The 23,383-nt window shown below is 41.6% G+C and overlaps 1 protein-coding gene across 2 annotated transcripts in view; it reads right to left on the reverse strand.

Annotated features, from left to right (window-relative positions):
- Window positions 1-1,518: 1,518 nt before the first annotated feature.
- Window positions 1,519-23,383, reverse strand: part of flrt2 (fibronectin leucine rich transmembrane protein 2) — a 49,122-nt gene continuing 27,257 nt past the window's right edge. Inside the window, exons 1-2 of one of the 2 annotated variants that reach the window (XM_061052547.1) lie at window positions 11,543-12,774; window positions 1,519-9,238 (exon numbers count right to left, since the gene is read on the reverse strand). In XM_061052547.1, coding sequence (XP_060908530.1) covers window positions 6,816-8,912 — 2,097 coding nt within the window. In that variant the 5' untranslated portion in view covers window positions 8,913-9,238; window positions 11,543-12,774 and the 3' untranslated portion in view covers window positions 1,519-6,815. Of the gene's footprint in view, window positions 9,239-11,542; window positions 12,775-23,383 lie in introns of those variants that run through there. The other variant, XM_061052548.1, reaches the window with a different exon arrangement.

The raw sequence follows: 23,383 nt of genomic DNA on the forward strand, positions 1-23,383 counted from the left end.
TATGAAAGTTATATCACTTTGTAATAGAGCTGGGCAATATATCTATATATTTTGTATTTGTATTAATATTTTTTTTCATTTAAAAAAACGGGTAGTTTATTTTTTTGTATATGTGTACACTCTGCAGCAGGCTGTTAATCAAAGTGTCTGTGTGACTTTTGGTTCGTGTAGATTTGACTTAAAAACTGACTTTGTTTTTTGTTATTTCTTTATAGAAAAAATGATGGGGATTTTTGGTCCATGTGGCCCAGCCCTACTTTGTAATAATGAAGGAAAGTGGGGACATTTTACATACCATTAAAACAAACACAACATGTACCACCTTATGAAGGTTAGCATATGATATCCCCTACTTAATAATATCATGATGCGCATTGTGAAACAAATATTTTCATCTATCTTTTAATAAATAAAACTAATTAACTGTAAATGTAAAGTTCTGGTATTTAAAATGAATTTGTGTTTTGACTACTTAAATTGTAACTTTTGTAAGTAATGTCACAAATTGTGAACTGGAAGTCACTCTTTTCTTTCTTAGGATCCCCATTAGCAGCAGCATAAGTATTGGCTTTTCTATTTTACTCCTTATTAATACTCATAATATCTGATTACTTTTCTGTGTGACAGTTTCTTGTTCCTCCCCTCACATTACTTAATTCTTATTAACCAGTTTGTCACCCTGATGTTATAAATCAATAGTTTTAAAATGATCCAGAAGTCAGAAAGGATTATAAAAGACCTCAAAGCAGAAAGTCAGCGATAGAATTTGGATCTAATCCTGTTGAACACACACTCCTCACTCTAAATCTTTCATGGTTCTCATTTTAAAACACACAGCCAGGGTAGAATATTAAAGTACATGCCAAAGCCTCAAATCTCCCCAAAAAGCCTACAATCCTGCAACAACAAATCACATTTTGACATTTAGGGATTTAGTGAAAAAACACATATTTCCCGCTCAAAATACCAGAGTGGCACATCCTCATGTGTTTCAGCTGAAAGCATGTGGTTAATTGTCATAATGAATTAAAATTAGGCTAATGTGGGTTGTTTTTGTGGGCTGGAGGTTACAATGGCAGCATTGGGATGTGGTCATGGGGAGGGAAAAAAAGTTGGACTCTGGTAGAACACAGGGATTTGAAGAAAGAGCCCATTCTGGGATTTAGTTTGGCCATACAAGTCGAATGAGAGAGTATCCTGGATTTTCCCAAGCTGAGGGCTAAGCTGCGGTGGCTACGCTAAGATGTCTCAAGCTTCCCATATAGAAATAAGAGGATAACTTGGCATGGTGTGTACAGCACCAATCTTTGACCCAGAATTACTAGTGTCTGACCCAAAATAGATTAAACTAGGCTTGTGGTTCTGTGCAAGCTCTCTCCTCAGACAAGTCAAAAAAAGTTATGCAAGAATGCATATATAATATGCAAAAGATTAAAAAAAAGAATTCATTGAAGCAAACAGAGCAAGATTTCTTTGTTCAGAAATAGAGGTAAAAGCTTCGGGGAAAAAAATGATTGCTCAAATCCAATGGCTCTTTTATTTTCAAAAAGCTTCACTTAAGTATTTACAGTTTGTGCAAAAACATTTAAAGGTTTCAAGGACTTTACATTGTAAGTTCAACCTCAAGGCACATACATGGAACAACATCAATATTTCATCATGAGAACAGAAATTTAACTTTGGTTCCTAAGATAACTCGGTGTGGGTGGCTAACGAAACACTGCAGCGTCTCGATGAGAAGAATGATCCTGCTGACAAAGCTGTTTTACATGCACTGTAACTTTCCTGCCTTCGGTGTTTAAATCATGACAGATCCCTTCTGTAATGATGCTCCTGTAGTCGCTCTATAGGAGATCGGATGATTGGCGGAAAACATACTTGAAAGTCCAAACAAAGATGAAAAAGCCATGAAGCTAAACACAGTACATGCAAAAAAAATCTTCAAATGAATGTTCCTGGCAAATTTTAGCAGTGATGTTTTTTTTTTGTTGCCCAACAGCAAGAAAAAATTACTTCAAATATTTTTCTGTTTCTACCTTGTATGTCGTGTCAGAATTGACCTCTCAGAGATTAGACGATTACTTCGACGTGAATCAATGACCTTTAAGGGAAATTACTTCTCGGCACCCTGAACCAGTGATGCACCGACGCTAGCAGTCTGTAATATGTTTCATTTAATTCCGTTGGTCACAGCACAGCAGCCACATTCTTTCATCAAGCAAGTAGAAAATTAAGAGTAATGTACGCTGCAAAACAAACCACCAAAGCTCTACCCCCGTTTGGTTGAATCATTAGCCGTGCACTGCCTAGGGTCTGGCACTAAGGATGAGAAGTTTCACGTTAGCTACTATGTTTCACGCTTAGCGTTGTTCGTCCGGTTAATACTGTTAGCGCTGTCTCAGCGGCTGCAATCAATCAGGGAAATGTGCTCTCTGTTCAGCCTTCTTGTTGTTGTCTTCTCGTGTCTCATCTTCTCTTCTCCTTTATCTCTCTCTAGCTAATCATTCAGTCCTGCACAAATAGTAAGGCAAATATCTGTCTCTGTTACACATTCACAGGTGAGGGAGATAGCATGTGTTGCAATTTGTCCTCTCGTTTGATCAGTACATGACCTGAAAGAGGGCTTTCATCTCAGACAAAGAAGTAAAAATAAAAGAAAATCAGCTGATGTAAATGATCAAGTGTTGTGGTTGCTGTGGATTAAAGTAGGAAAAAGTTCAAATGGAAATAAAATGGAGATAACCTTTGATAACCACAGAAGATCTTTTTTTTTTTTTTTTTTTTTTTTTTAAATAAACCCAACATGAAAAATATTCAACCAAACAAGTCGAGTTATTATTAAATCTGGTAGGGGATTTAGAGCACTACAGATTTTAAATGTTTTGCCTTTTCACAAATCGATTAATTTACTTTTGCTGAGAGTTCAATGAGAAAGCTAAAAGTTTCAGCCTATAAGAGGGTATGTACATGACGTCACAAATGTTTTGCCACTCTCTGTCCCACTGAGGGGGCCTGGTCAGGAGGAAAAGTGACATCAATGCATACCCTTTATATGGTAAATGAGAAGCTACAGCCTGTTAGCTTAGCGTAGCATAAAATAGGACACATCGGGGAAAAAGCTAGCTTTCCAAACAAAACAAAATCCATTCACCAGCACCTCTAAATCTCAACAACATCTCTTTGTTTAACACATGTAAAGCTGACACACTGGGATTTTTTTTTTAACCTTTCTCACCCTGTGTGAAGAGGACACAATGTGGTCATATAGACCATTTTCTTACATTTTAACTGAGTCAGATTAGCTGTTTCTTGAGTCTTAAAACTACGTGCTCAGACCTAAATCCCCTAAACCTAAACTAACATTGCTCCTGGCGGTGACTACCTGTTTAACATATAGACAGAATTAGCTGAACTGCCTCCATCTACTGTTTACTAAATCCACCCACCAGCCCCCCTGAAACCTACTAATTAACATCTTGTTTGTTTCAAATGTGTACAAAGCACACCTTTTGGTTGTTTTGCAGATTTTGTTTTTCACCTTACAGACACAGGCAGTTTGCTCTGGTCTTAAAACTTGATGCTAAGCTAAATTAACAGTGTTGGCTTCATGTGTACCATAAAGCCAGAAACAGCTGGCCTGCCTCGGTCCAAAGGTAACTAAATACTCCATCACACACCTCTTAGACCAACTAGTTAACACTTTGTTGGCTTTACATGTGTTCAAAGCGCACACTGTGCTAATAGTGCCAGGTTTTCTTACCTTAAGACGGGGCCAGACAAAATGTTTACACTCTTCTTAAATCTTTGTCTTAATGCTAAGCTAAACTAACATGGTTTCAAGCACTGGCTTCATATTTACCGTACTAACATGGCAGTGGAATTAGGCTTCTCAATAAGCTCTCTGCAAAAAAGTAAATTTTCCGAAATGTTGTAAAATGTTTTCACAAAAATAACGATTTTGTCTTTTGACAATTCCAACCGAAATCTAGCCTTCCACTGCTAAAACATTGTCAGCTGTCCCAATAATTAAAAATGTGGAGACATAATATGACACATAATGACTTCATTCATTCACTTTGTCAGCTCAAAGTTGCCTTTGTGAAATAGAATAAGGGTGGGCTGTATCTGTGCATCACCTCAAATAAAAGTCGGCTCCATATGGGATTGTGATCTAAGCAAAAGCAGGAATAACAGTAAGTGCAGCTACTTTGAGATATTCTGTGAAGGTCAATCCTCTTACAGATAATCTCAGTACTCTGGAATAATTTGAGTAAAAGCCCTTAAAAATCGTCTTTTTTTTACATTAGAGATTTGGCCCAGAAATAGAGGGTTCTCTGCTGTTTGTGTTTCACTGCAAAAACGTAAACCTGAGCAAATCTCATTATGCTTATTTAAAGCAACGTTCACCTGACAGGTCCAGATAATAAACTTATTTTGAGATATTTAAAGCAAAAGTAAGGCTTTAATGGCTCAAAATAAATAAAATATATCTGCTAATGGGGCATGCAAATTTCCCTTGTGGGTCTTGAATTTACTACTTCAGATACAGACCTCTAATTGTATACACTTAATTAAATTAAGCTTGACTCATTGGCAGATTTGACTTATTTCAAGCAGTGCAGGCTTTATTTTTGCTTTTTTATGTCTTGGAATGGATTCTTTGCCAGACTTTTCAGGTGATTGCGGCTTAATAAAAAGTGCAATGAGATTTTTTTTCCCCTAGAAATTAGACGCATAAACTTGCATAGATTTGAGTTTTTGCAGTGGAGTCGTATCTGTATGCCTCACAAAGAGTTAACACCAATCTTTCCCAGCGTGAGCTCCATGCAGCCAAGTGAAAATAAAGTCTACATATTTTTCTCCCTTTTTTGGTCGAGGATTATAGGCAGAGGGGGGGGGGGGGGGCAGAAGCGTTGGCGGTGGGAATTCTTTAAGCTTGGCCCTTCAAAAAAAAACTGTCTTGTCAAATCAAATAAAGTCTTCCTAAGGAGAAGTTCATAATGAAGTCCTCTCTCTGGCACCTCACATGTAAGGAGATGCCACCACAGCCTGGGAGCTGAAGGGCAGGGAAAGTGTTTTAATGGAGTCCCTGCGAGGATCAGAGACCAAAAATGGGAGACAGGGAGACAGAAAATGAGGGTAAGATGGGGTGAGAATCATCATGGCAGAAACTCATATAATAGAGTGAGAAGCTGTATTGTTCAGGTGACTCTAAATGAATTGGACAGTCTCAAATAATAAACACAAAAGGATAAACGATGAGACGGTAGATGAGCTGCTCAGTCAAAACTGCGCAGCATTGTTAGGATCATGGGCGGGCTGCGATCTTATTGTTGTAATTTCCTAATTTATCAAATGGCCTAATGAACGCCGGGACAAGGTTGAAATAAGTGGGTGTATAATTAGCGGTATGTGTGAGCTTGCTGGAAATTCATCACGCTCTATACAAACACACACACACACACACACATGCACACACAGGGAGAAACAGACTCCTTTAGCCTCATGATAGACCACAGTGGTGAAAATCCATATCATTTAGCCACCAAACGCAGAAAACACTGTTAGTTTTAAATGATTCCACATCATTAAGTTGCTCGTTGAGCGATAATACTCTGAACAATGCTGTTTGGGCATGAGTAATGTCGTCTGGGTAATGGGCTCCAGGGGGAATAGAGGAGGTAAAGTGATCTATGCCGCTTTCTTTCTTTTTCTTTCTTTCTTTCCTTCTCTCTTTTTCTCTGTCTTGCCCTGTGTTCCTCTGTCCCACACACAGCACTGAGGGAAACAAACTGCCCCCTTGTGGCTTCACTTGCCAAAACAGGGAAAACAGAGGGGGGGGGGGGAACATGAAAATTAGGGAATTTCTTCAAAAGGATCTGAGAGTCCCAGCAGACCCATGCACCTCATTAGGGAAAATAATCCTTTGTTGCTTTTTCAACTCATGTTAATGATAGCAACTCCTGACTTTTAAAAAAAAAACAACAACAAATGTGCAGAAAATGACACATTCTTTTTCAGAGTTTTCCAAAACGTGTCCCTCAACTAAGCCCACCTTTGTTCTTCTGTAAAGCAATAGAACAAAGATGCTTTTAGTGTTAAGGCACCTTTGGGAAATCTCATTCCAGGCTTTTCAACAGCACCGATGACATTCTCCCCACACAGCCACACACTATCCCTTACATGTGATCACCACCTCTGCTCGTTTCCTGCCTTGCTTCCATTAATAAGAAAGTGCACTTTACTTTTTTTCCCCTTTTTTACAACATGCCACCAGTGAACCAGTGCTATATTTCTACTGCGCTCTAATCAGCAGTGTTTGGATTTCCCCTGTGCTATGTTGTCTTTACTACTGTTCTGTTGTACTGGGGAGGGTTTGCAGTGTTTCAAAGCGCAAAAAGGCCATATTTTGCTTCTGTGGTTAGCAAAGGATCCCAGCCCTCTAAGCGACCCAACATTTCCAAGGCTGACAGCGTTTGTCAGAAGCTACACCCAGGGTGCCGTGATTGTACAAATCCATGTTCGTGTACAGTACTGACCATTAAAACAACTTTCAAAACCCTGCTGGTTATAAAAAAGAAACACTTGTATCTCTTTTTCTAAGAATAAAAAAGATAGCAGAGAATCCCACATTATTATCCACAGTATAAATTACATTGTAGACAGAACTTGGAAATATATATAGTACAGTTATATTTCACTAGAACTTTTATGTATTTTGTCGTCTAAACAAACGGTGTATGTTTGTGTATTTATGCATGTAAAGTGTTTTTGTTTGTGTTTATTAGAATGCCAATGTACTATTTGATACTGCATCACGTGTGGCAGAACTCTGTACTGGGCACGTTGCTGCTCTTGCAGTAGGCTATGCTGTTGTTACTGAGGTGACAGTCTCTAAATCCAATGCCCCCGTTGGGCGTGTAGATGGGCTGAATGCGGAAATCTCCCTTGAGCAGCTGCTCATTGTTCAGCGCCACTATCTGGAAACTGGTCTCAGTCATCTCAAGAATGGAGTTATCCTTCTTGGTTCCAGCCTCGCAGTAGTCGTCTTTTCTCCTACCCCGGTTGTATTTCCAATTGGTCGAAGACGACCTGCTCTTCCTGTGCATGTGCCAGCAAAACAGGCCAAGCAGCGTCACCAGAATGATAAGCACTGCCCCACCAATGATTCCAGCCATAAGCAGAGTAGAGTTGATGCTCTCCTGAGGAGCTTGCTCTCTGCCGGGAGGCTTAGTAGACACAGCAGACTTGGTCCTGGCCTCAGAGCATATAGTATCCTCTCCTGGCCTGTAGGAGTTAAGGGTGTCCAGAACATGCACACAGATACGATACACAGACCGAGGCTCCAGGTTGGTGAGGCTAACATGCCGCCGGTCCCCGCTAACAGTCCTCTCCCGCATTGCTTCGTTTATTTGGCTTTGGCCCCTTTTGACCCAAGTGACCTTGTAGGCTGTGACGGTGAAATAGGAAGCCCAGCTCACCTCGATGTTGGTGGAGTTGACTACTTGGAAGGAGATCTGAAGGGGGTCCTCGTAAGGAGGCAGGGGGCCGGGAGGGTTGTTATGGATTGGGGGTAAAGGAGGGGACGGTGAGTCAAAATAGTAAGGGATGGACGTGGTGATGAGTGAGGAAATCATGGTGGTGAAAGGGGTGGTTGTGGGTGGGGGAGGAGGTGTGGTGCGAAGGGTTGGCCAGGGTGGCTGGTCATCGTCGACTGGGCACTCTATAATATCCAGCGTCAGCTCTCTGATTGCCATGCCACGCACCTTGTCCGGACTCAGGCACACAAAGCCTCGGGCATTGATATGGGAAGGTAGAGCCTTGAGCCATACCACCACCCATTTTACACTGCAGTCACAACGCCAGGGGTTATTTCGCACCATGAGATGCTTTAGGCTTGACAGACCATCAAACACTCCCTGTGTAAGAGTCTGAAGCTGGTTGCTAGAGATATCTAGTCTTTCAAGCCTATTTAGGGAAGCAAATGCTGCCACAGGGATCTGGTCGATCTGGTTCTCCTGCAGGCTGAGTTTGACCAGTGACTGGCTGGGTAGGAGGGGAGGGGGGAAGGTGAGTGAATTGCGGCCCAGGGCCAGCTCTCGGAGGTTGGTCAGTTCCTGGAAGGTCCCTGGTGCAATGCCTTCATCCGTCAACAGGTTCCCGTCCAGCAGGAGGCGCTGCAGACGTGTCACATTCTGAAAGGCCTCCTCTGCAATGACAGCAATGCGGTTCTCGTCCAACCGCAGCTCTTTAAGGTCCTCAGGAAGGCCAATGGGAACGCTGCTTAAATGGTTCTTCGTGAGGAAGAGGAGTTTGAGGCTCAGGGCCTCCCGAAAGGCCCCTTCTTCCACCCCCACTGTGGATATGGAGTTATCATCAAGGTGCAGCTCCTCTAGCCGAGTCAGCTGTGCCAGGGCTGCCCTAGAGATGGTTTGGATATTGTTCTCTTGGAGATGAAGGACCCTGGTGTTTTTGGGCAGATTGATTGGGAACTCATCCAGCTGGTTGCCATAGAGATACACAGTCTCTACCGAGGCAAGATTGTGAAGTTCCAGAGGGAAGCCAGCATTGTTTATCTGGTTGTTGTGAAGGAAGAGAACTTTGAAGCCCTCCTGTATCCCCAGAGGCACTGATGTCAGGCTGCGTTCATTGCAGTACACAAATGGGTTGTCACAACGACACTCGTCCGGGCAAGAGGCACTTGGCCTGAACTGCATTTGGAGGCTTAGGATGACAGTCAACCAAAATTGCAAGAATGAAGCCCAATCTTTATCCCCCGGTCCAGCCAGAAACTCCATAGTGGAAACAAACAGGAAAAGGGAAACCAACAATAAAAAAGAACTTGGATGGAAGATAAAAAAATGAAAATCAGAAAGGCAATGACGTTTATATCCACCAAAAACCAGACGCATTAAAAGTCCCACTAGGAGAGTCTTGTAACGATGCAGTTAGCTGAAAAACGAGCAGGAAAACGTGGGAGTAATCCTGTAAATGCTAGTCCTCAGTTGAAGCGCGATGGTCTCATTAGTGGTGGCCGGTCCTCTGACTAACTCCATCCATGCTGAGACGTCAGACCATTGCTGGACTCTTCACTCATTGCTCCATGCAGAGCTCAGCCAGGGCCAATTTGAAGCCACGCAGAACAGAGCCACCGCAGGCTCCACTTGCCTGTCCGTCACACACTGCTGGTCCCCGACCAGGGCAGAGTCCAAGGGGGGTGACATTTGGATCCAGAAACCTGTGGGAAAACAAAGAAATGCTAGATTAGTATATTTAGGGGCGACTTGTTCTTGGAAAAGGGGGCCTCTCTTTCCCCTGCTCTTACTCAGGACCTTTATTTGACATACAAACATGAACACACACACACACTGTCTTTCCTTCCCTCCTTCACTTCTTTATTTCCCTCCCACCAAAGCAGAAGGAAAGAGTCACAAAACACATCATTCACTGCTAATATAAAATTATGCAGCACTTTTAAAAAAAATCCAAAAAACTCATACCATCTGATAAATATTCACAACAGCTCTCACACATCCGGTTTCACAGACATAAAGAAGGCTTTTATCCATTTCGCTCTATCAAAGGAGGGAATAGAGCACTGCAAGGACACACATTCATGGACTCACTGAGGTTCTGAGCAACATTAATGCTGCTTCGTGGAAAATTGGAAAACAGGCTAAAAAGAGATAATGCCTAAAGAGACATCACATCATTGAGTACCAATATGGATTCATAGAATTTTTCCGGAAAATTTCTGAAAACAACTTTGAGCCGTCTGGTTTTCTGAGTGCTCGTGCAGACACTGTGGGTAGAGGTACATGAGTAAACACACAAGTGCTTACAGTCAACAGAGACAATTGTTTTGACGCTGGCCTAAGGAGGAGCTCGTTATTCAGGTCCGCCTGAACACAACATCGAACTCAAGATTTAAGGCTTGAGGCTGGAATTACTAAACAATGGAGATGCAGTCCAGGAACACAGACCCTGCATATCAGCTCCTCCTCTCACTGGAGTGACATACACGAGCTGTCAAATGAAATGGGATTGGAAAATAATTTAGGCCCTCCACCTGCAATAAATGATCGATACAGGCTATTTTTCAGCATGGAGAGGTTTGCTGTAAAGCACAAGGCCATTGGTTTACAGTAGCCTCTAGATCCATTATTCCAAGTTTTATGACCCATCAAACATTTTTTACACCTCTTCCCCCACGTGATTGAAAGATACCGGTTGTCACTGGTAGCTTTCAGCCTAACCAAAGCTCCACCCTGAGACGATGTTGGATGACACACAATTATGGGAAAGATGGGTTAAATGGTGAGCACAGGAACGGCCATGAGCGCAGATTGAGGTGTCCTCCAGGATTTGTCAAGAACAGGTACAGCTGAAGAAAAATAATCAGGAGTCCTGCAGGTTTGCGATATTTAAAGAAAAAAAAAGAATATCAGATTTGTTATATCTAGCAGCCATGAAAGGGAAGGAAGGCAAAAACATAGTGAAATAAAACAGGGAGATAGAATGTAGTTGTCTTTGTAGCCCTGTTCTGTTTGTTGACGAGCACAGGCTCTTTGCGGCAGAGATGGAGAAACAATCCTTTGACACACATCTGTGATCTACTTTTCTAAATTGAAAGAGCTAAATTTAATCAAATAAGCTTCCGGGGGTACAAGCAAGCACATGAGGCGATAAAATGTGCTGCCACAGCAGCAGAATCAACAGCAGAAGGCAGCAGCATCAAGATTATTATAGCTGCATAAATAAAATGTCACCAAGAATTCCAAAAAATAACTGTAAAAATACAAGGTGTCAAGTTGCTCTTCACTTGACAACACCAAACCAGATAAAAAGCGGGTGTGGATGTTTTTTTTAAAGGAGGGAAAGTGATAAAATACTTTTTTTTCTTCGCTTTTTCCTCTCTTTTTTTTTCATTTGATTTCCAGCCGAGGGGGCACAGTTTCTCACCGCCTGATGAACGCTGTGATGTGTGGCCAGGAGAATGCGATTAGAACTGGATTTAGCGACAGAAACGCAATTAAAAGTTTAAAATGGATAGGGTATTTAAGAGGCGATAAGAAGCGGATCAGGTAGACTTGAAAGCCTGCCCAGTGAGCGGTGTTCATCTGAATGAATTATTTCAAAGGGAGAATTGAAAGCCGTGCAGTGCATTGAGAGTGAAAGCCCCCCTTCCACTTCCAACCAAAAAAAAAAAAAAAAAAAAAAGTCTGGTTTTCTCCGGGGTGAAGAATGTGGAGCGGTAAGCTTTGTAGTGCGGTGATCTTAAACTCGATGAAACATCGTACAGATTAATTCAGCAACATTTTAATCAAATTTAAAAGACCATGGACTACTTGGGGCTCTACGGAGGAGTCATACATGATCTGTTCCAAAAAAGGCTTATTTAAATTAGGGTTTAAATGTATAGAGAAAAAAACTCACTCCGGATTTAAATTTAAAAGTAGATGATTCATAATTCAGCCCTGTGATTATCTTCAACATGTCCTCACAATTATGTCCAAGGTTTATGGAGAAACATGCACTGTACCTTTGGCGAGCCTTTATCCATTACAAACCCAGCTACCACGTTCAACTTTTCCCCTTCCTCTGAGCCTCTGTCCTTCATGCGGTCTTGCTGTATGCCCGTGCGTAAAGCTCCGTTCGGTAAAGCTGGTGCGAGTCGGTTCCGTTCAGCAGCATGAACCCTGTGAGTCCCAGGAACAGCATATTCCCCTGCATGGATCCCCCAGGTTGTGTCTGCGCGTCCGTTTTCACCGCTGTCCACCACTTTTTTTTTTTATGTTCTCCTTTATTTTCCAGCTCCCGGGCACTTCTCAACGGAGCTCCTCCGCTTTAACTAAACCGTCTGCAGCGCATGGGGACCGAGAAAAGCGGTGGCAGAGAGATCACAGAGCCCTCTTCTCCCCTTCCACACTCTTCCCGAACGGTGAGGACGCACTGGCCGAAGTATCCGCCGTCTGAGCCGCCACGGGCCATGACAGCCAGCTGCGTCCGTCCTGCGCGCTCTTCAGAGGGGGAGCTCTAACTTGCCTTCAGTGCCTATACGCAGCTCAGACGCGGACTCCCTGCGAGTTGTTTTCTTAGATGGATTCACTTGATAGTGCGACGTGTGCGCTCTGCTCACCTCTCTCTCTCTCTCTCTCTCTCTCCCTCTCTCCCTCTCTCTCTCTCCCTCTGTCACTCCTCCCCTCCTCAGAATAAAGAATGCATCTCCTCCAGCAGCTCCGTGATGGCTGTAAGCCACAGATCCTCCCTGCTGCCCTCACATTGCAGAAAATAGTTTGTCTCTCAACACCAGTCATTCCTACATGCCTAATAGCCGGCCTATACCTTATACCCCCGCGATGGTGTCTGCGCTTTGCCATTTGCATTTTAATCATCAAAATCCAGGAAATCGGCCCGAAGTCACATTCTCAAAGGAAAATCACCACAGGCCAGAGTCCTTTAATGTTCCCCGAAGAGAATGTCTGTGCGACTATGTCCTCGGGGTCACAAAGAGTCCCTGAAGGAGCTTATTAGCTATAGTTTAGTTGGAATGTTTTTTTGGCCTGTTTTCAGATTTATTAAGGACCACTAGCCCCTGTTTCCCCTCTTTCAGTAGGGTGTTTTTTTTTAATCAGGCTACAGCTGGGTAATTAGCCCCGAGTGAAAAAGCATAGTCTTGTCCTTACTTCCTGTACTTTCTACAAGTGATTTGAAGCATTTTGAAGACAGAGCCAAAGTCATTTCATCTGACTTCTTTGCCTCCTGGTGCTCATACTAATTCTGCCCACACTCTTCAGGTCACTCTGACACGTTTGCCTGCATTCACCACATAGCCTTTAGGCTAGTTGAGCATTTTTCAAGATGTCTACAAGTGTGAACTCGTTCTCTTACACTCCTACTGGACTATACATCTAGGAGAACATGTGTCCATACAATCGTACAATAGGTCAAATACCATTCAAATAGGGCCTATTCAATCACTCACACAATTACATTGAAAAACTGAAATAATTATGCCTATTAAGGTGAACTAACCTTCGAAAAGCATGAATAACTCATCCCCCTGTAAATAAAATATACACCATAAAACACCCTTTCCCAATCAGTTACACTTTCTGAGCAGTGGCGGTTCTAGACCACTTTTACTGAGGGGGCCAAACGGAGGCCAGTTGTTTTGTCAGAGGGGAACCCAGGTGAAAAATAGACGAAGATGATCGCTTTAAAATATATATATATATTATGCCAAAAATAGCGCACATCATTAAATACTACAACATGAAATACCATGATTTATATTTCTTTCAGTAACAGTATTTAATACTAGATTGTGAGTCCGGTTGTTGAGTCAAATACTGGCCCCTGTTGGCCCCTGCCTAGAACCGCCCATGTTTCTGAGCTGTTAGAGTTTTAATTGCCTGATATTATTAAATCTTGGTGTGGCTAATGTTAGCTTATGTTAGCAAACATCTGATAGATACTGCTTTATTGAGACATTAGGCCTATGCTACCAGTTTGCTGACTTCATGACTCTACTTTTACTTGTGCTATGAATGAATGTGTTGTAGCATTTAGCCCTTAGCCTGCCATTGACATTAGTGGTCAATGTTTCAAAGGCTTGCATCCTTTATACTTTGTCACCCAACTCCCTACCCCCACCCCACTACAACCACCAAAAACTAACAAACATAAAGGTATATACTTAAAGGTATATTGATAGCCTATCGCAAAGGGTGGTAGCCAATGCTAGATCTCCAAACTAGCTTATCTTGCAAATTCTCTCTTTTCTACAGTGAAGTATAGGATCTTGTTTGAGGCACAGACAGCTAATATAAAAAAATAGCAAAACCCCCAATATATAATTTGTAGGTAATAAGCAATAATGTGCTTGGTAATTCCACAACTGCAAATCATTTATAGTCTTTTAAAAAGTTCATAGTTAAAGTCCCATAAAAATTGATACTTCCCAAGCAGGAAAATAAATATAAATGACAGACAAGAGAGAGGACAAATCAAGTTTCAGTTTGACTTAAAAACTACTAAAACTGTCATGTTCCTGTGTTTTAGTTTATAGCCTCAGCCAGGGTCAGAAAGGCACAGAGTCACGAGATCTCGACGGGTCAGCAGGTACACGTTTGCCTTTGATCCTTTCCTTCAGTTGCCAAATAGTATTAATGTTGCTCGTTGGCCTTTAGTGACCCGCTTCATCATATATTTAACTCACAAAAACTTTTCGAACAAATTATTGAAGCTCCCGCTCCGATCACCAGTGTCATTTTCGTCCGTCCACTCCGGTTGCGCGTGCTATGGAAGTCTTTTAATACATCAGCCCTGCGCGTGATGATTTGGTTGTTCCCAGTGTTTGCCTTTCATGTTTAATTTCAGCTGCCAGGTCCCCCGAGATGGACAGCCATTGTGAGGCCCAGTCCACAACATTTAATTCCTTCATAAATCAGGCCTCTGTGCACCGCATGAATTATTGATTGAGCGTATTTAGAGGAAACAGCCTATTTTTATTTTCTCCTTGATGGACATGTTTTGCAGTGCGCTCTGCTCCTGGCCGCTGCAGCATAAAGGAATGTCTCTTTCTGGCACGCAAATGTGGGATAAAATGACAGACACTTAACTGGGTAAAAGAAGGGCTCATAGTCATAATATCACTCCATTATTTAGCATGATCGTTTGATTTTGTTCATAGTTGTCAAGGAAATTAACCAAGCCAATCGCGCATGGAAATGTCCGGAAAATAACGATTTACTTTACTATGTAAAAAAAAAAGATGACGCTGAGTTTAATTGATCTTTAGTTTCTGTAAGTGAAAATGTTAAGCACACATTTCCATGTTAGCCATGCTTTTTTTTAAAGTTTGGTATGGTCAGACTGTATATAGGTCAGGCCCATATTGCACAAATGCAGCGAAATATTTCAGTCTGCACTCTGGCCTGAATCTCAAAGTGGAAATTCCCCTCCTCTGCCTTGCCCAGAGACCTTCCCTTCCCCGAGTTTTGGCATGGCATATTTACTCTGTACGCTTGTGTACCTTGATAAAACTGCAGATACACATGACCCCAGAGCACTTCAAAGCGTGCTCTGTCCATCTGCTCCTGTTCAGGCTGCAAACAGTGAAAACGGAGAGTAGAGAGGGAGAAAGAAAAAAAAAAGAAGTCTACTCAGATATGCAGAAATGTTTATCCCTTGGTTATATTCAACAAAGTCCCCGGGGACATCATTAGCTTATCACATTCCTCCCTACATAAATCTACATCTGGACATTGAAAGGCACTTCAAAGGTGCCAACAACATCAGTGTTTCAAAAAAAAGCTCCACACAAGTATTGGCAAGGTCTTTGTAAGAAGTAACTGCGGGAAGCCACAGAAATACTGCATATCGCTGAAGCCGTGATATAATCGGGCCCGTCCCTCTGGATTCCAGTGGCTTAAAGAAAAAATATGCTGATAATGTTTCTAGTGGGTGATCAATGCGTTCATTAATTTCCGAGGCGGTGTAATTATGTTTACCGCGGCTGATTATCAATCTACATGCATCTAATGTCAGAGCAGGGCTCCCAGAAGAGGAATGCACGTTTTTGTGCAGCCGAGGAAACAAATCAGCCAACAACATACTGTATATTCTACTCATGGAAGTGAGCTGAGACGAGAGGAAGGAGTCGGAGGATTGCACCATCTTCTGAGCCCCTCTAGATCAAAATGTATTCTCTCATTTTTTTTGTTTGTTGTTCTTCTGTCTCTGTGCAAACACATGATTGATAGACACAGAAAAATATAACCTGCAATGCATACAGTATAAGCAAAACAATGAAACGCAGCCATCTAATCAGAATCAATCAATATTTACTTGTTTAAGTCAAACTGTTCAGCTCCATCTGAGCTTTCCTATAATGCAAAGGATATTATAATGTGTGAAATTTGAAATATGAGGTGCATATATATTTAAGGCTTAGAGTTTGTTTTTGTGAGGACAATAACACGGTTTGTTGTTTGGTCAAAAGGCTGTGGATGCTCAATCGGGGTGATTTCATGAGGAGCAGTGAAGGCAGCACGCTCTCCTGTGAGCCTGTGAATTATAGGGGAGGCAAAGTGAACGCAGCGTCCTGACTGAATGCTGCCCTGTGCTAATGCCAGCCTGTAAAAACACTGACTTGACAACAAGCAAGCCCCTGTAGTTCTGCTGAGGGAAGGATGGGGGGGGGGGGGGGGGGGGAGCAGAGTGAGAGAGGGAACATAGAGTGGGGGGAAGAGGCTAAATAAAAAAGGTGGGTAGAGAGGTTTAAAATCACTGGGAATGGGACAGGGAGAGAGGATTGAGGATTACTGCTGTTTCTGACATGAGGCTGCCGTGTCATCCTTGTCCTCCCTCGGATTTAATACCTCCGACAACTGCTTAGCAACGTGTAATTGTTGAGATAGGTGGCGGCCATGTTTGCGCATGAAGCAGAAATCACAACCTCAGATGGTCTTACTTTACTTTTTATCTCCAGCTTTATATCCGTGCATCCGTGGAAAAGCAGTGAAGTCTAATCACAGAGCTAAGCATCCAATTTCCAAAAAAATCAAAAAAATAGAAATGTTTTTTCTGTTAGTCTATACAATCATAATGCCAAAAAGATTAACACTTCTGATTTGGGTGAATGCTTGAATTTAGCGTTGGTGTCATCATAAGGTCACGCTCAAATGCCTTAACTGTCATATTTGTTGCAAAGCTCCAAATCTAAAGGAAAGAGAACTGGAGAAAATGTCAATACTTCTAATTAGCATTAACACTAATTAGCTAATGTTAGCATGTGGACAAGTTGCATTTAGACATTGAAAAGTATTCAAAGTCATTTGATATCTAAGACAAGTTTAATGTGTATATTTTGGGGGTTTAAAGCCAGACCTAGTGGAAATCTCCCACAAAGAAAGTTTTATTTCTTATTTACAGCATTTAGACTAACTAGCATGTCTAACATCTTTCAGAACATTAAGCGTTGCACAAAAACAGGGAATTGGTTGTTCAATATTGTCATGTTAGCATGCTGACGTTAGCACCCCTGTGCCTCTGTACAGCCTCACAGAGCTGCTAGCATGGCTGTATGTATTCTCTTTGCAACATATGCTCTGCGACTTGACTGTAATGGTAAGGCATTAGAGGAACAACCTGGGTCTAGGTCAAGTGCTGTCAGTTACACTTTCAATCAACATCTGTACTTCTACTCCATTCAAGACATTTCCTCCATTTCCCAGAGTGACACGTTCTCAGGGAGTATAGATCTTTGTGCTGCGTAGCTGAATGGGTTAATGGAGGTAAGAGAAAAGTGATAGACCTACAGCATCACATATGTAGTTGTTAAATTAGGAGAGAAAAAAAGGTTCTCCAGATTTGTGTTATAAATATAAAAACACAAAGGTGTCTTCCTTCTGTAATTTTAAAAGAGACTACAAAGAAGTCAAGTTTTTTCATTGAGCTGTTTGATCAAAGAAACACCAAGTTTAATTCATTGTTTTACAGCAAAACATTTTTAACTTAGTCTTTACAGAAGCTTTCCTGGAAATGTGATGTGATGTTGGCTTTAAAAGGCTAAAGTGTGCATGTTTTCTGAGCACGCAGCCAATCCCTGAATTCCATTATATTTGTGAAAATTTGAAGCACAGGCTTCCTTTATAATTTATATACAATGCCTGGCACCGGCACAGACAATGAAGGAATGACACAGCACTGACTTGCTTAAACCAGCCAGCTGTTTAGGAGTAAAAGTAAAAGGACCTGTGAGACGGGAACTTACAAGAGATCATCAGAAAAAGAACAGAAGAGGAGGAAAATAGACAGATGCCAGGAAGGAGCGGGTCTCCGGGTCACGCGAAAGATGGGCCTGATCCCACCTCCAATCCCTGCAGCTTTTCTTTTGTTTGAAGTCACATCTGGGCTAAATTTCCCCTTCTGACTCGAGTAAAGAGGAAGTCTTCTGGGTGGGTGGACGGGGGGCTCAGGGCCGCTCCTGCCTCCCAGGCTAAACTGTACAAATACTGTAGATCCATGATTCACTAAAGAAGGGTCTGAACCAGCATACAGCCAGACCCTGACTCATGTTTCGTCATGGTGGATCCATGATGACCACTGGAATGACACAATATCTTATCAGTGTGAAGCAGAGACAAGTGTGTGCAAGATTAGGAAATAAGTTTAATCAAGTCAGCGTCTTTAGCAACCTCAAACGGGGGTGGGACAATCCAGACATAAAGCACTAACAGTTCGCACAACACTGACTCATTAACTCCCAAAGGTTACAAAAGCGTCCACATTGTCATGAAGATAGACTGTCTCCAACAGCTCATTAATCTGCTGACCAGCAAAAGATGTTTACATTTACCTCGGCCAAAGTTCAGGGGTTCCCAACCTGGGGGTCAGAACCCCAACAAGGGGTCAGGAGAGGAATCTAAGGGGTCAAAAGATGATTAAAGGGGAAGGAAATTAGAAAGATAATCCAATTGTGCCAGAGAAAATTGAGCTTCTTCTTCTAAATTGTCTCTAATCTTCCTTTTTTTTTTGTCTTGCCTCTTCACGCCTGATTATCGTTCAAACGAAACAGTCAGAAACTAAAATCTATCTCACAGGCATACGCAGGGACACTGGAGCAGTCCCTGCTTTATCATGGGGTCTAAAAAAGTGTAGAACTGTTTTTATAGAGTTAAAAAAATAATAATAAAGTAGTTATTGGAATTACCAAGACATCATTATCCATGCTTGACTGTAAGGTTACATAATATATATCTAAATATTGCTATAGTGTATACAGCACAGGGGGATTTAAGGAATTATCAACTTCTCCATGTTTCTGTCATTTGTTGCTTTTGGAGTATTTTCAGATTTAATTAATTGACATTAACATTTTTAATTAATTTGCATCCATTAAGATTTTAAATAGAAATGAATGCTTATAAAAAAAATACAATTGAGGATAGATAAGGGAGGGACATTTGAGTTAATAAAATAAATGACAATGAATATCTTTAAAAAAAATGACAACCGAGTTACATTGCCATGTGTATTAAAGTTTTTTTGTTATATTTCTGCGACAAGAGTTCATCACTACACCAACAAAAAACATAACTAATTTAATTGTTTTTAATTTATTACTGTCAGTGTTGGGTCGTCTGTTGACCAGCTCATGGTAGAGATGACTGGTATAAATGATTTGAAGTTTTTTGTCATTTACCATAATAACAACAATTATTACCATCATCTTTACCATCTCTACCATCATTAGTACAATCACAAGTATCATGATCATTATTGGTTCAGTAGTTAAAATGATCATCAGACTTATTAAACTCTTAAAGAGTGTTTATGTTTGATGACTGCATGTGATGCAGATGTTAATCAATGAGTAATCATGATTCTGATTTTTGCCATAATCATGGGGTGCTGATGGCCTAGCAGTTAGGTTGCGCCCCGTGTACAGAGGCCATAGTTCTCAAAGTGGGAGGCCCAGGTTCGAGTCCTTCCTGTGGCTCCTTTCCTACATGTCATTCCCCACTCTCTCTCTCCAGTTTTTTACTCTCAGTAGTGATTCTAGATTCTAGAAAAAATAATTAAGAGCCCCTCCAACCAGTGTTCATTATTTTTTTTCTCTTTATTTTTTTAACCCCAGACAGATGATTCCTCTTCATTTTCCTTTGTTTACTTTTGTTGAAAAACTTTGCATTTCACTGCAATAATGCATGCAACGCTTATCAAGGCATCCACAGTGGCTGCTATCAGATGGGGCCCCCTTTGAGAGGTTTCCTACTGTCATTGCAAAATTTGCACATTTTAAGACGAAGCTGTTTCTTAAAGTGTGTCAGTCCTTGGGGACCTCTACTGGCCTGGGCCCCCCAGTAGTTGACTGCCTTGCCTATTGACTAGCAGCACCTCTGCCTACTCCATCCACTGCCATATCAAATAAAGGCTAAAAGCTAAAAAGAAGATTAAAAAAAACATGATTTTTGCAATAATGAAGCAAATTCCAAAAGTATTTCCATTAGTTAAAAACAAGAATAATGTGACATTTTAAAAAAGACATACTGTATAAGAGAAAGTAGCAATACAGGCGATAGAGGCCTCAGTGAAGGAGTGTGTCTTAACAGTGCACAGTTCTGTAAGCAGCAGCTTGATTTGATCAGGCCCTCACAGCTGTGGACAGCTGTTTAAAGGCTCAGCCACTGCTTGAATGACAATCTGTGTTTGTCTTCGGCTTTCCCCTCCAACTAATTAGCTAAGCCCTGAAACACCAAAACACCACGGTCCCCTGAACCCTCTCCTCTCTGACAGCTTCTCCCTGCAGCTGATTTATTATTGCATGATTTCAAATTGGTGCCGAGTGCAGCGCGTCTCGCAACAATTTACACTCACATGACCGGAGACACTTATTAATTACTCCGTTTTAATTAGAGATAATTACAATGCAGCGCGTATAATGTAGTTTCATATAGAATTAAATCACTCTAAACCCTGCGTAGCTACTCAATGGCGAATCAAATAAAGTGATAATTATTGTTATCAGTGTCTCATTGAGCGACTTATCTAAAGAACAGACGCACTCTGGGGGGTGGGGGGGAGGTTGTTCGTTTTACTTTCATACTCTTGTGTCTTCACTTCCAGATGAAATACTTTGCCAATCTTTATTCCTCGTGGAAAGTTTTAATTGCCTGGGAAGCAAAGAGACATTTTAGCTCGCAGTATGGCCGAAAGCATATACATCACACTGTCTGCCTGAAACGCTTGTATTATCTGTTCCAGCACTCCCCGTTGTCTCGCGGTGTGAAAAATCCCCTTGATGCATGAGGCAGGAATTTTGGATAAATCCAGATTACATCAGAAGCCAGGTGAAACAGCTTACAAAACAGACAGCTAAAAATATAATTACACTGTCAGACACTGCTAAGCTACACTGCTGTTTAATCCTTTGCCATACTGATGCCATTGCTTGTCTTCTCCTATCAAGTGCTGTAATTTAATAGTCTTCATCCTGGGCCTCCATATAGATTTCTCTCTGCTTAATTCATCATCATCACAATCTTTTTTTTTTTGGTCTTATTTATTCTGGTAACAATCACAGTATTAGGCTTGGCAAGCTTCGCTGTAACTTAATGCGTTGTGGTATTAAAGCCTGGCGTGTGTTCATTTGCTCTCATTTTGGATTATTGCTCAGGAGTTGAAATTAAACTCTTCACAAAAACAAGCCCTCGAGACACACAGATGCAGATGAGGCTGTTGGGTTTCCTTTCCCCCCCCATCAAGTGTTGACAGCGTTAGTACTTTATCTTTAGTTTACGAGATCCTCCAGCGCTGCTCACCATGTCGTGAAAATCATAAATGAGGATTCGCTAAATAGCATTTTTGCCCCATATGGTTTTGCTGAGGCGGTAGCCCCTTTAAAACAATCTGCGGTTCCATCTGGTCACTGTGGGTTTGTTTTTTTTGTGCCCCTCTCCAGTTTGTCCCGGCCTTTGCTTTCACTTACTGCCGCAGCACGCCGCCCCAGTTAAGAGAATAGTCTCACACAGCCTCCTGAAGGGTGTCTCTAGGTGGACACCTACACCAGAATCAGCGCTCCTCTCTCAGGGTGCCTCTGGGAGTGCTGTCCAATCACAGTGTGGTTAAGACTTTTTTGGGTCTTTAAGTCCCATGGAGGGAGGGGAACAAAGAGGCTCAGAGGCAGCGAGCCGGCGGGGGGGGGGGGGGGGAGGGGGGGAGGAAGCGAGAGGAGAGAAGTGAAGGGGATGAGTTTGGTGTGAGCTATAATGTAAGGCGTATTGATTCAGGGGGATCTGCTTTCATTGCTCATCCCTCACCGAGGGGCAGATCGCTCTTCCTCTCTCGCTCAGGTGGCATGAGGCCCAACCCTGGCGCCTGCCACCCTGCCCAGATTAATTGAAGCATGCTGTTGTAAATGAATCACATATGGCTAATATCTCCCCACTTCCCTTCTCTTCAGCTCACACACTAGCATCACCTATCCTCGTCTGTGGGCTATTTCTAGAACAGACCACTTCACTCACGTCTCTTTTCCTCTCTGAATTAAAAAAAAAAAAGTTCTTGCTTAACACAAAAAAAAGAAGAAGGAAGAAGGGAGTGTAAAGGTAAGCATGGTCAGGTGCTCATTGCTTAAAGTTCACTTTAAAATTCATGACTTTCCCTTTTGGTTTTCCATTCGTCACTTTTCCACAGCCCACTCTTTGCTCTTCACGTGGCACGGAGCAGATTAATTGTGCTGTCGTACAAAAGGTAGGAATAAGCCGGCGCACCTGTCCCCTGATGCCACCTAGCATTAAGATGAATGCATCATATCTTTGCTCTTTATTAGTTATTTATAAGACCCACTGCCCAGAATAACAGCACTAAAATGTGGGGGGGGGGGCTGGAGAGAACAGTCGCCAGCAGCGCTTTTGGCACTAACGCTTACGAGGAAGTCAAAATGAAAGCGTGATAAATGTTGACCAAAGTGACATTAACAACACTTCACGCCGGGCAGCTAGATCAGGTTTTATGTCAACACAGCATGATCGTCATGTACGGCATGGTACAAAGAAGTGTGACCTACACACAGCAAGAAGATGTAACGAAGGCTAAAAATCATATTTTTGAACCATTTGTAAAATGTGTAAAGTTTTTAATCAGTCATTACCATTGTTCAAAAAATAATCAATCCTGAACGCAGCACACTCTTTTTTTAGACTACCTGGGTTATCAGTTTGAGTTTATCAATGTCCACAATAATGTCTGATTCAACCCTGCTCGTATCAATCTCTAGTAATATCATGTTGGATTAACATATTGTATTTTTATTTTTTTAAAAGGAACAATAATTAAAATCATTTTTTTAATTGAGTATGAAACACAACAATTTAAAGTACCAATAGAAGAAAAAGCCAGCCTTCAATCCACAAGGTCATGATGCCACATCCATAATGTTGATGGAAAGATTCCATGTCATGCCAATATTCAAGTTTTGAAAAGAACTAATAAACTATTGCCTTCTGAATTTATACAAATCTGTTCAAGAATCTCATAAACAAATACAAAGAGACACCAGACTGAATCAGACTACAGCCTCGGTGGAAGTGCTGTTCCTTTAATGCATCAGGGCTTTTGATTGGTTGATTGATAGGACTTTGTCAGAGAAAGTCTGACATTTGATTTGCTCTAGAGCAGCTCCATAAACACGATATCTATGCAAAGACACATATATTTCAAATGAATGCAATATTTACTTTAATAGAGGATTTAGCTCAATTTCAGAATTGTTTGTTGTACAAAAAAAGGTGCTTCAGTCTGACCTTTCAACTAATTGCTAATATCAGACTGCTTATATTCCATAATATTAACGCAAGCAGCCATAATGTTTACC

Source organism: Labrus mixtus, chromosome 12, assembly GCF_963584025.1.
Source record: "Labrus mixtus chromosome 12, fLabMix1.1, whole genome shotgun sequence".
In the NCBI taxonomy this organism is placed as follows: domain Eukaryota; kingdom Metazoa; phylum Chordata; class Actinopteri; order Labriformes; family Labridae; genus Labrus; species Labrus mixtus.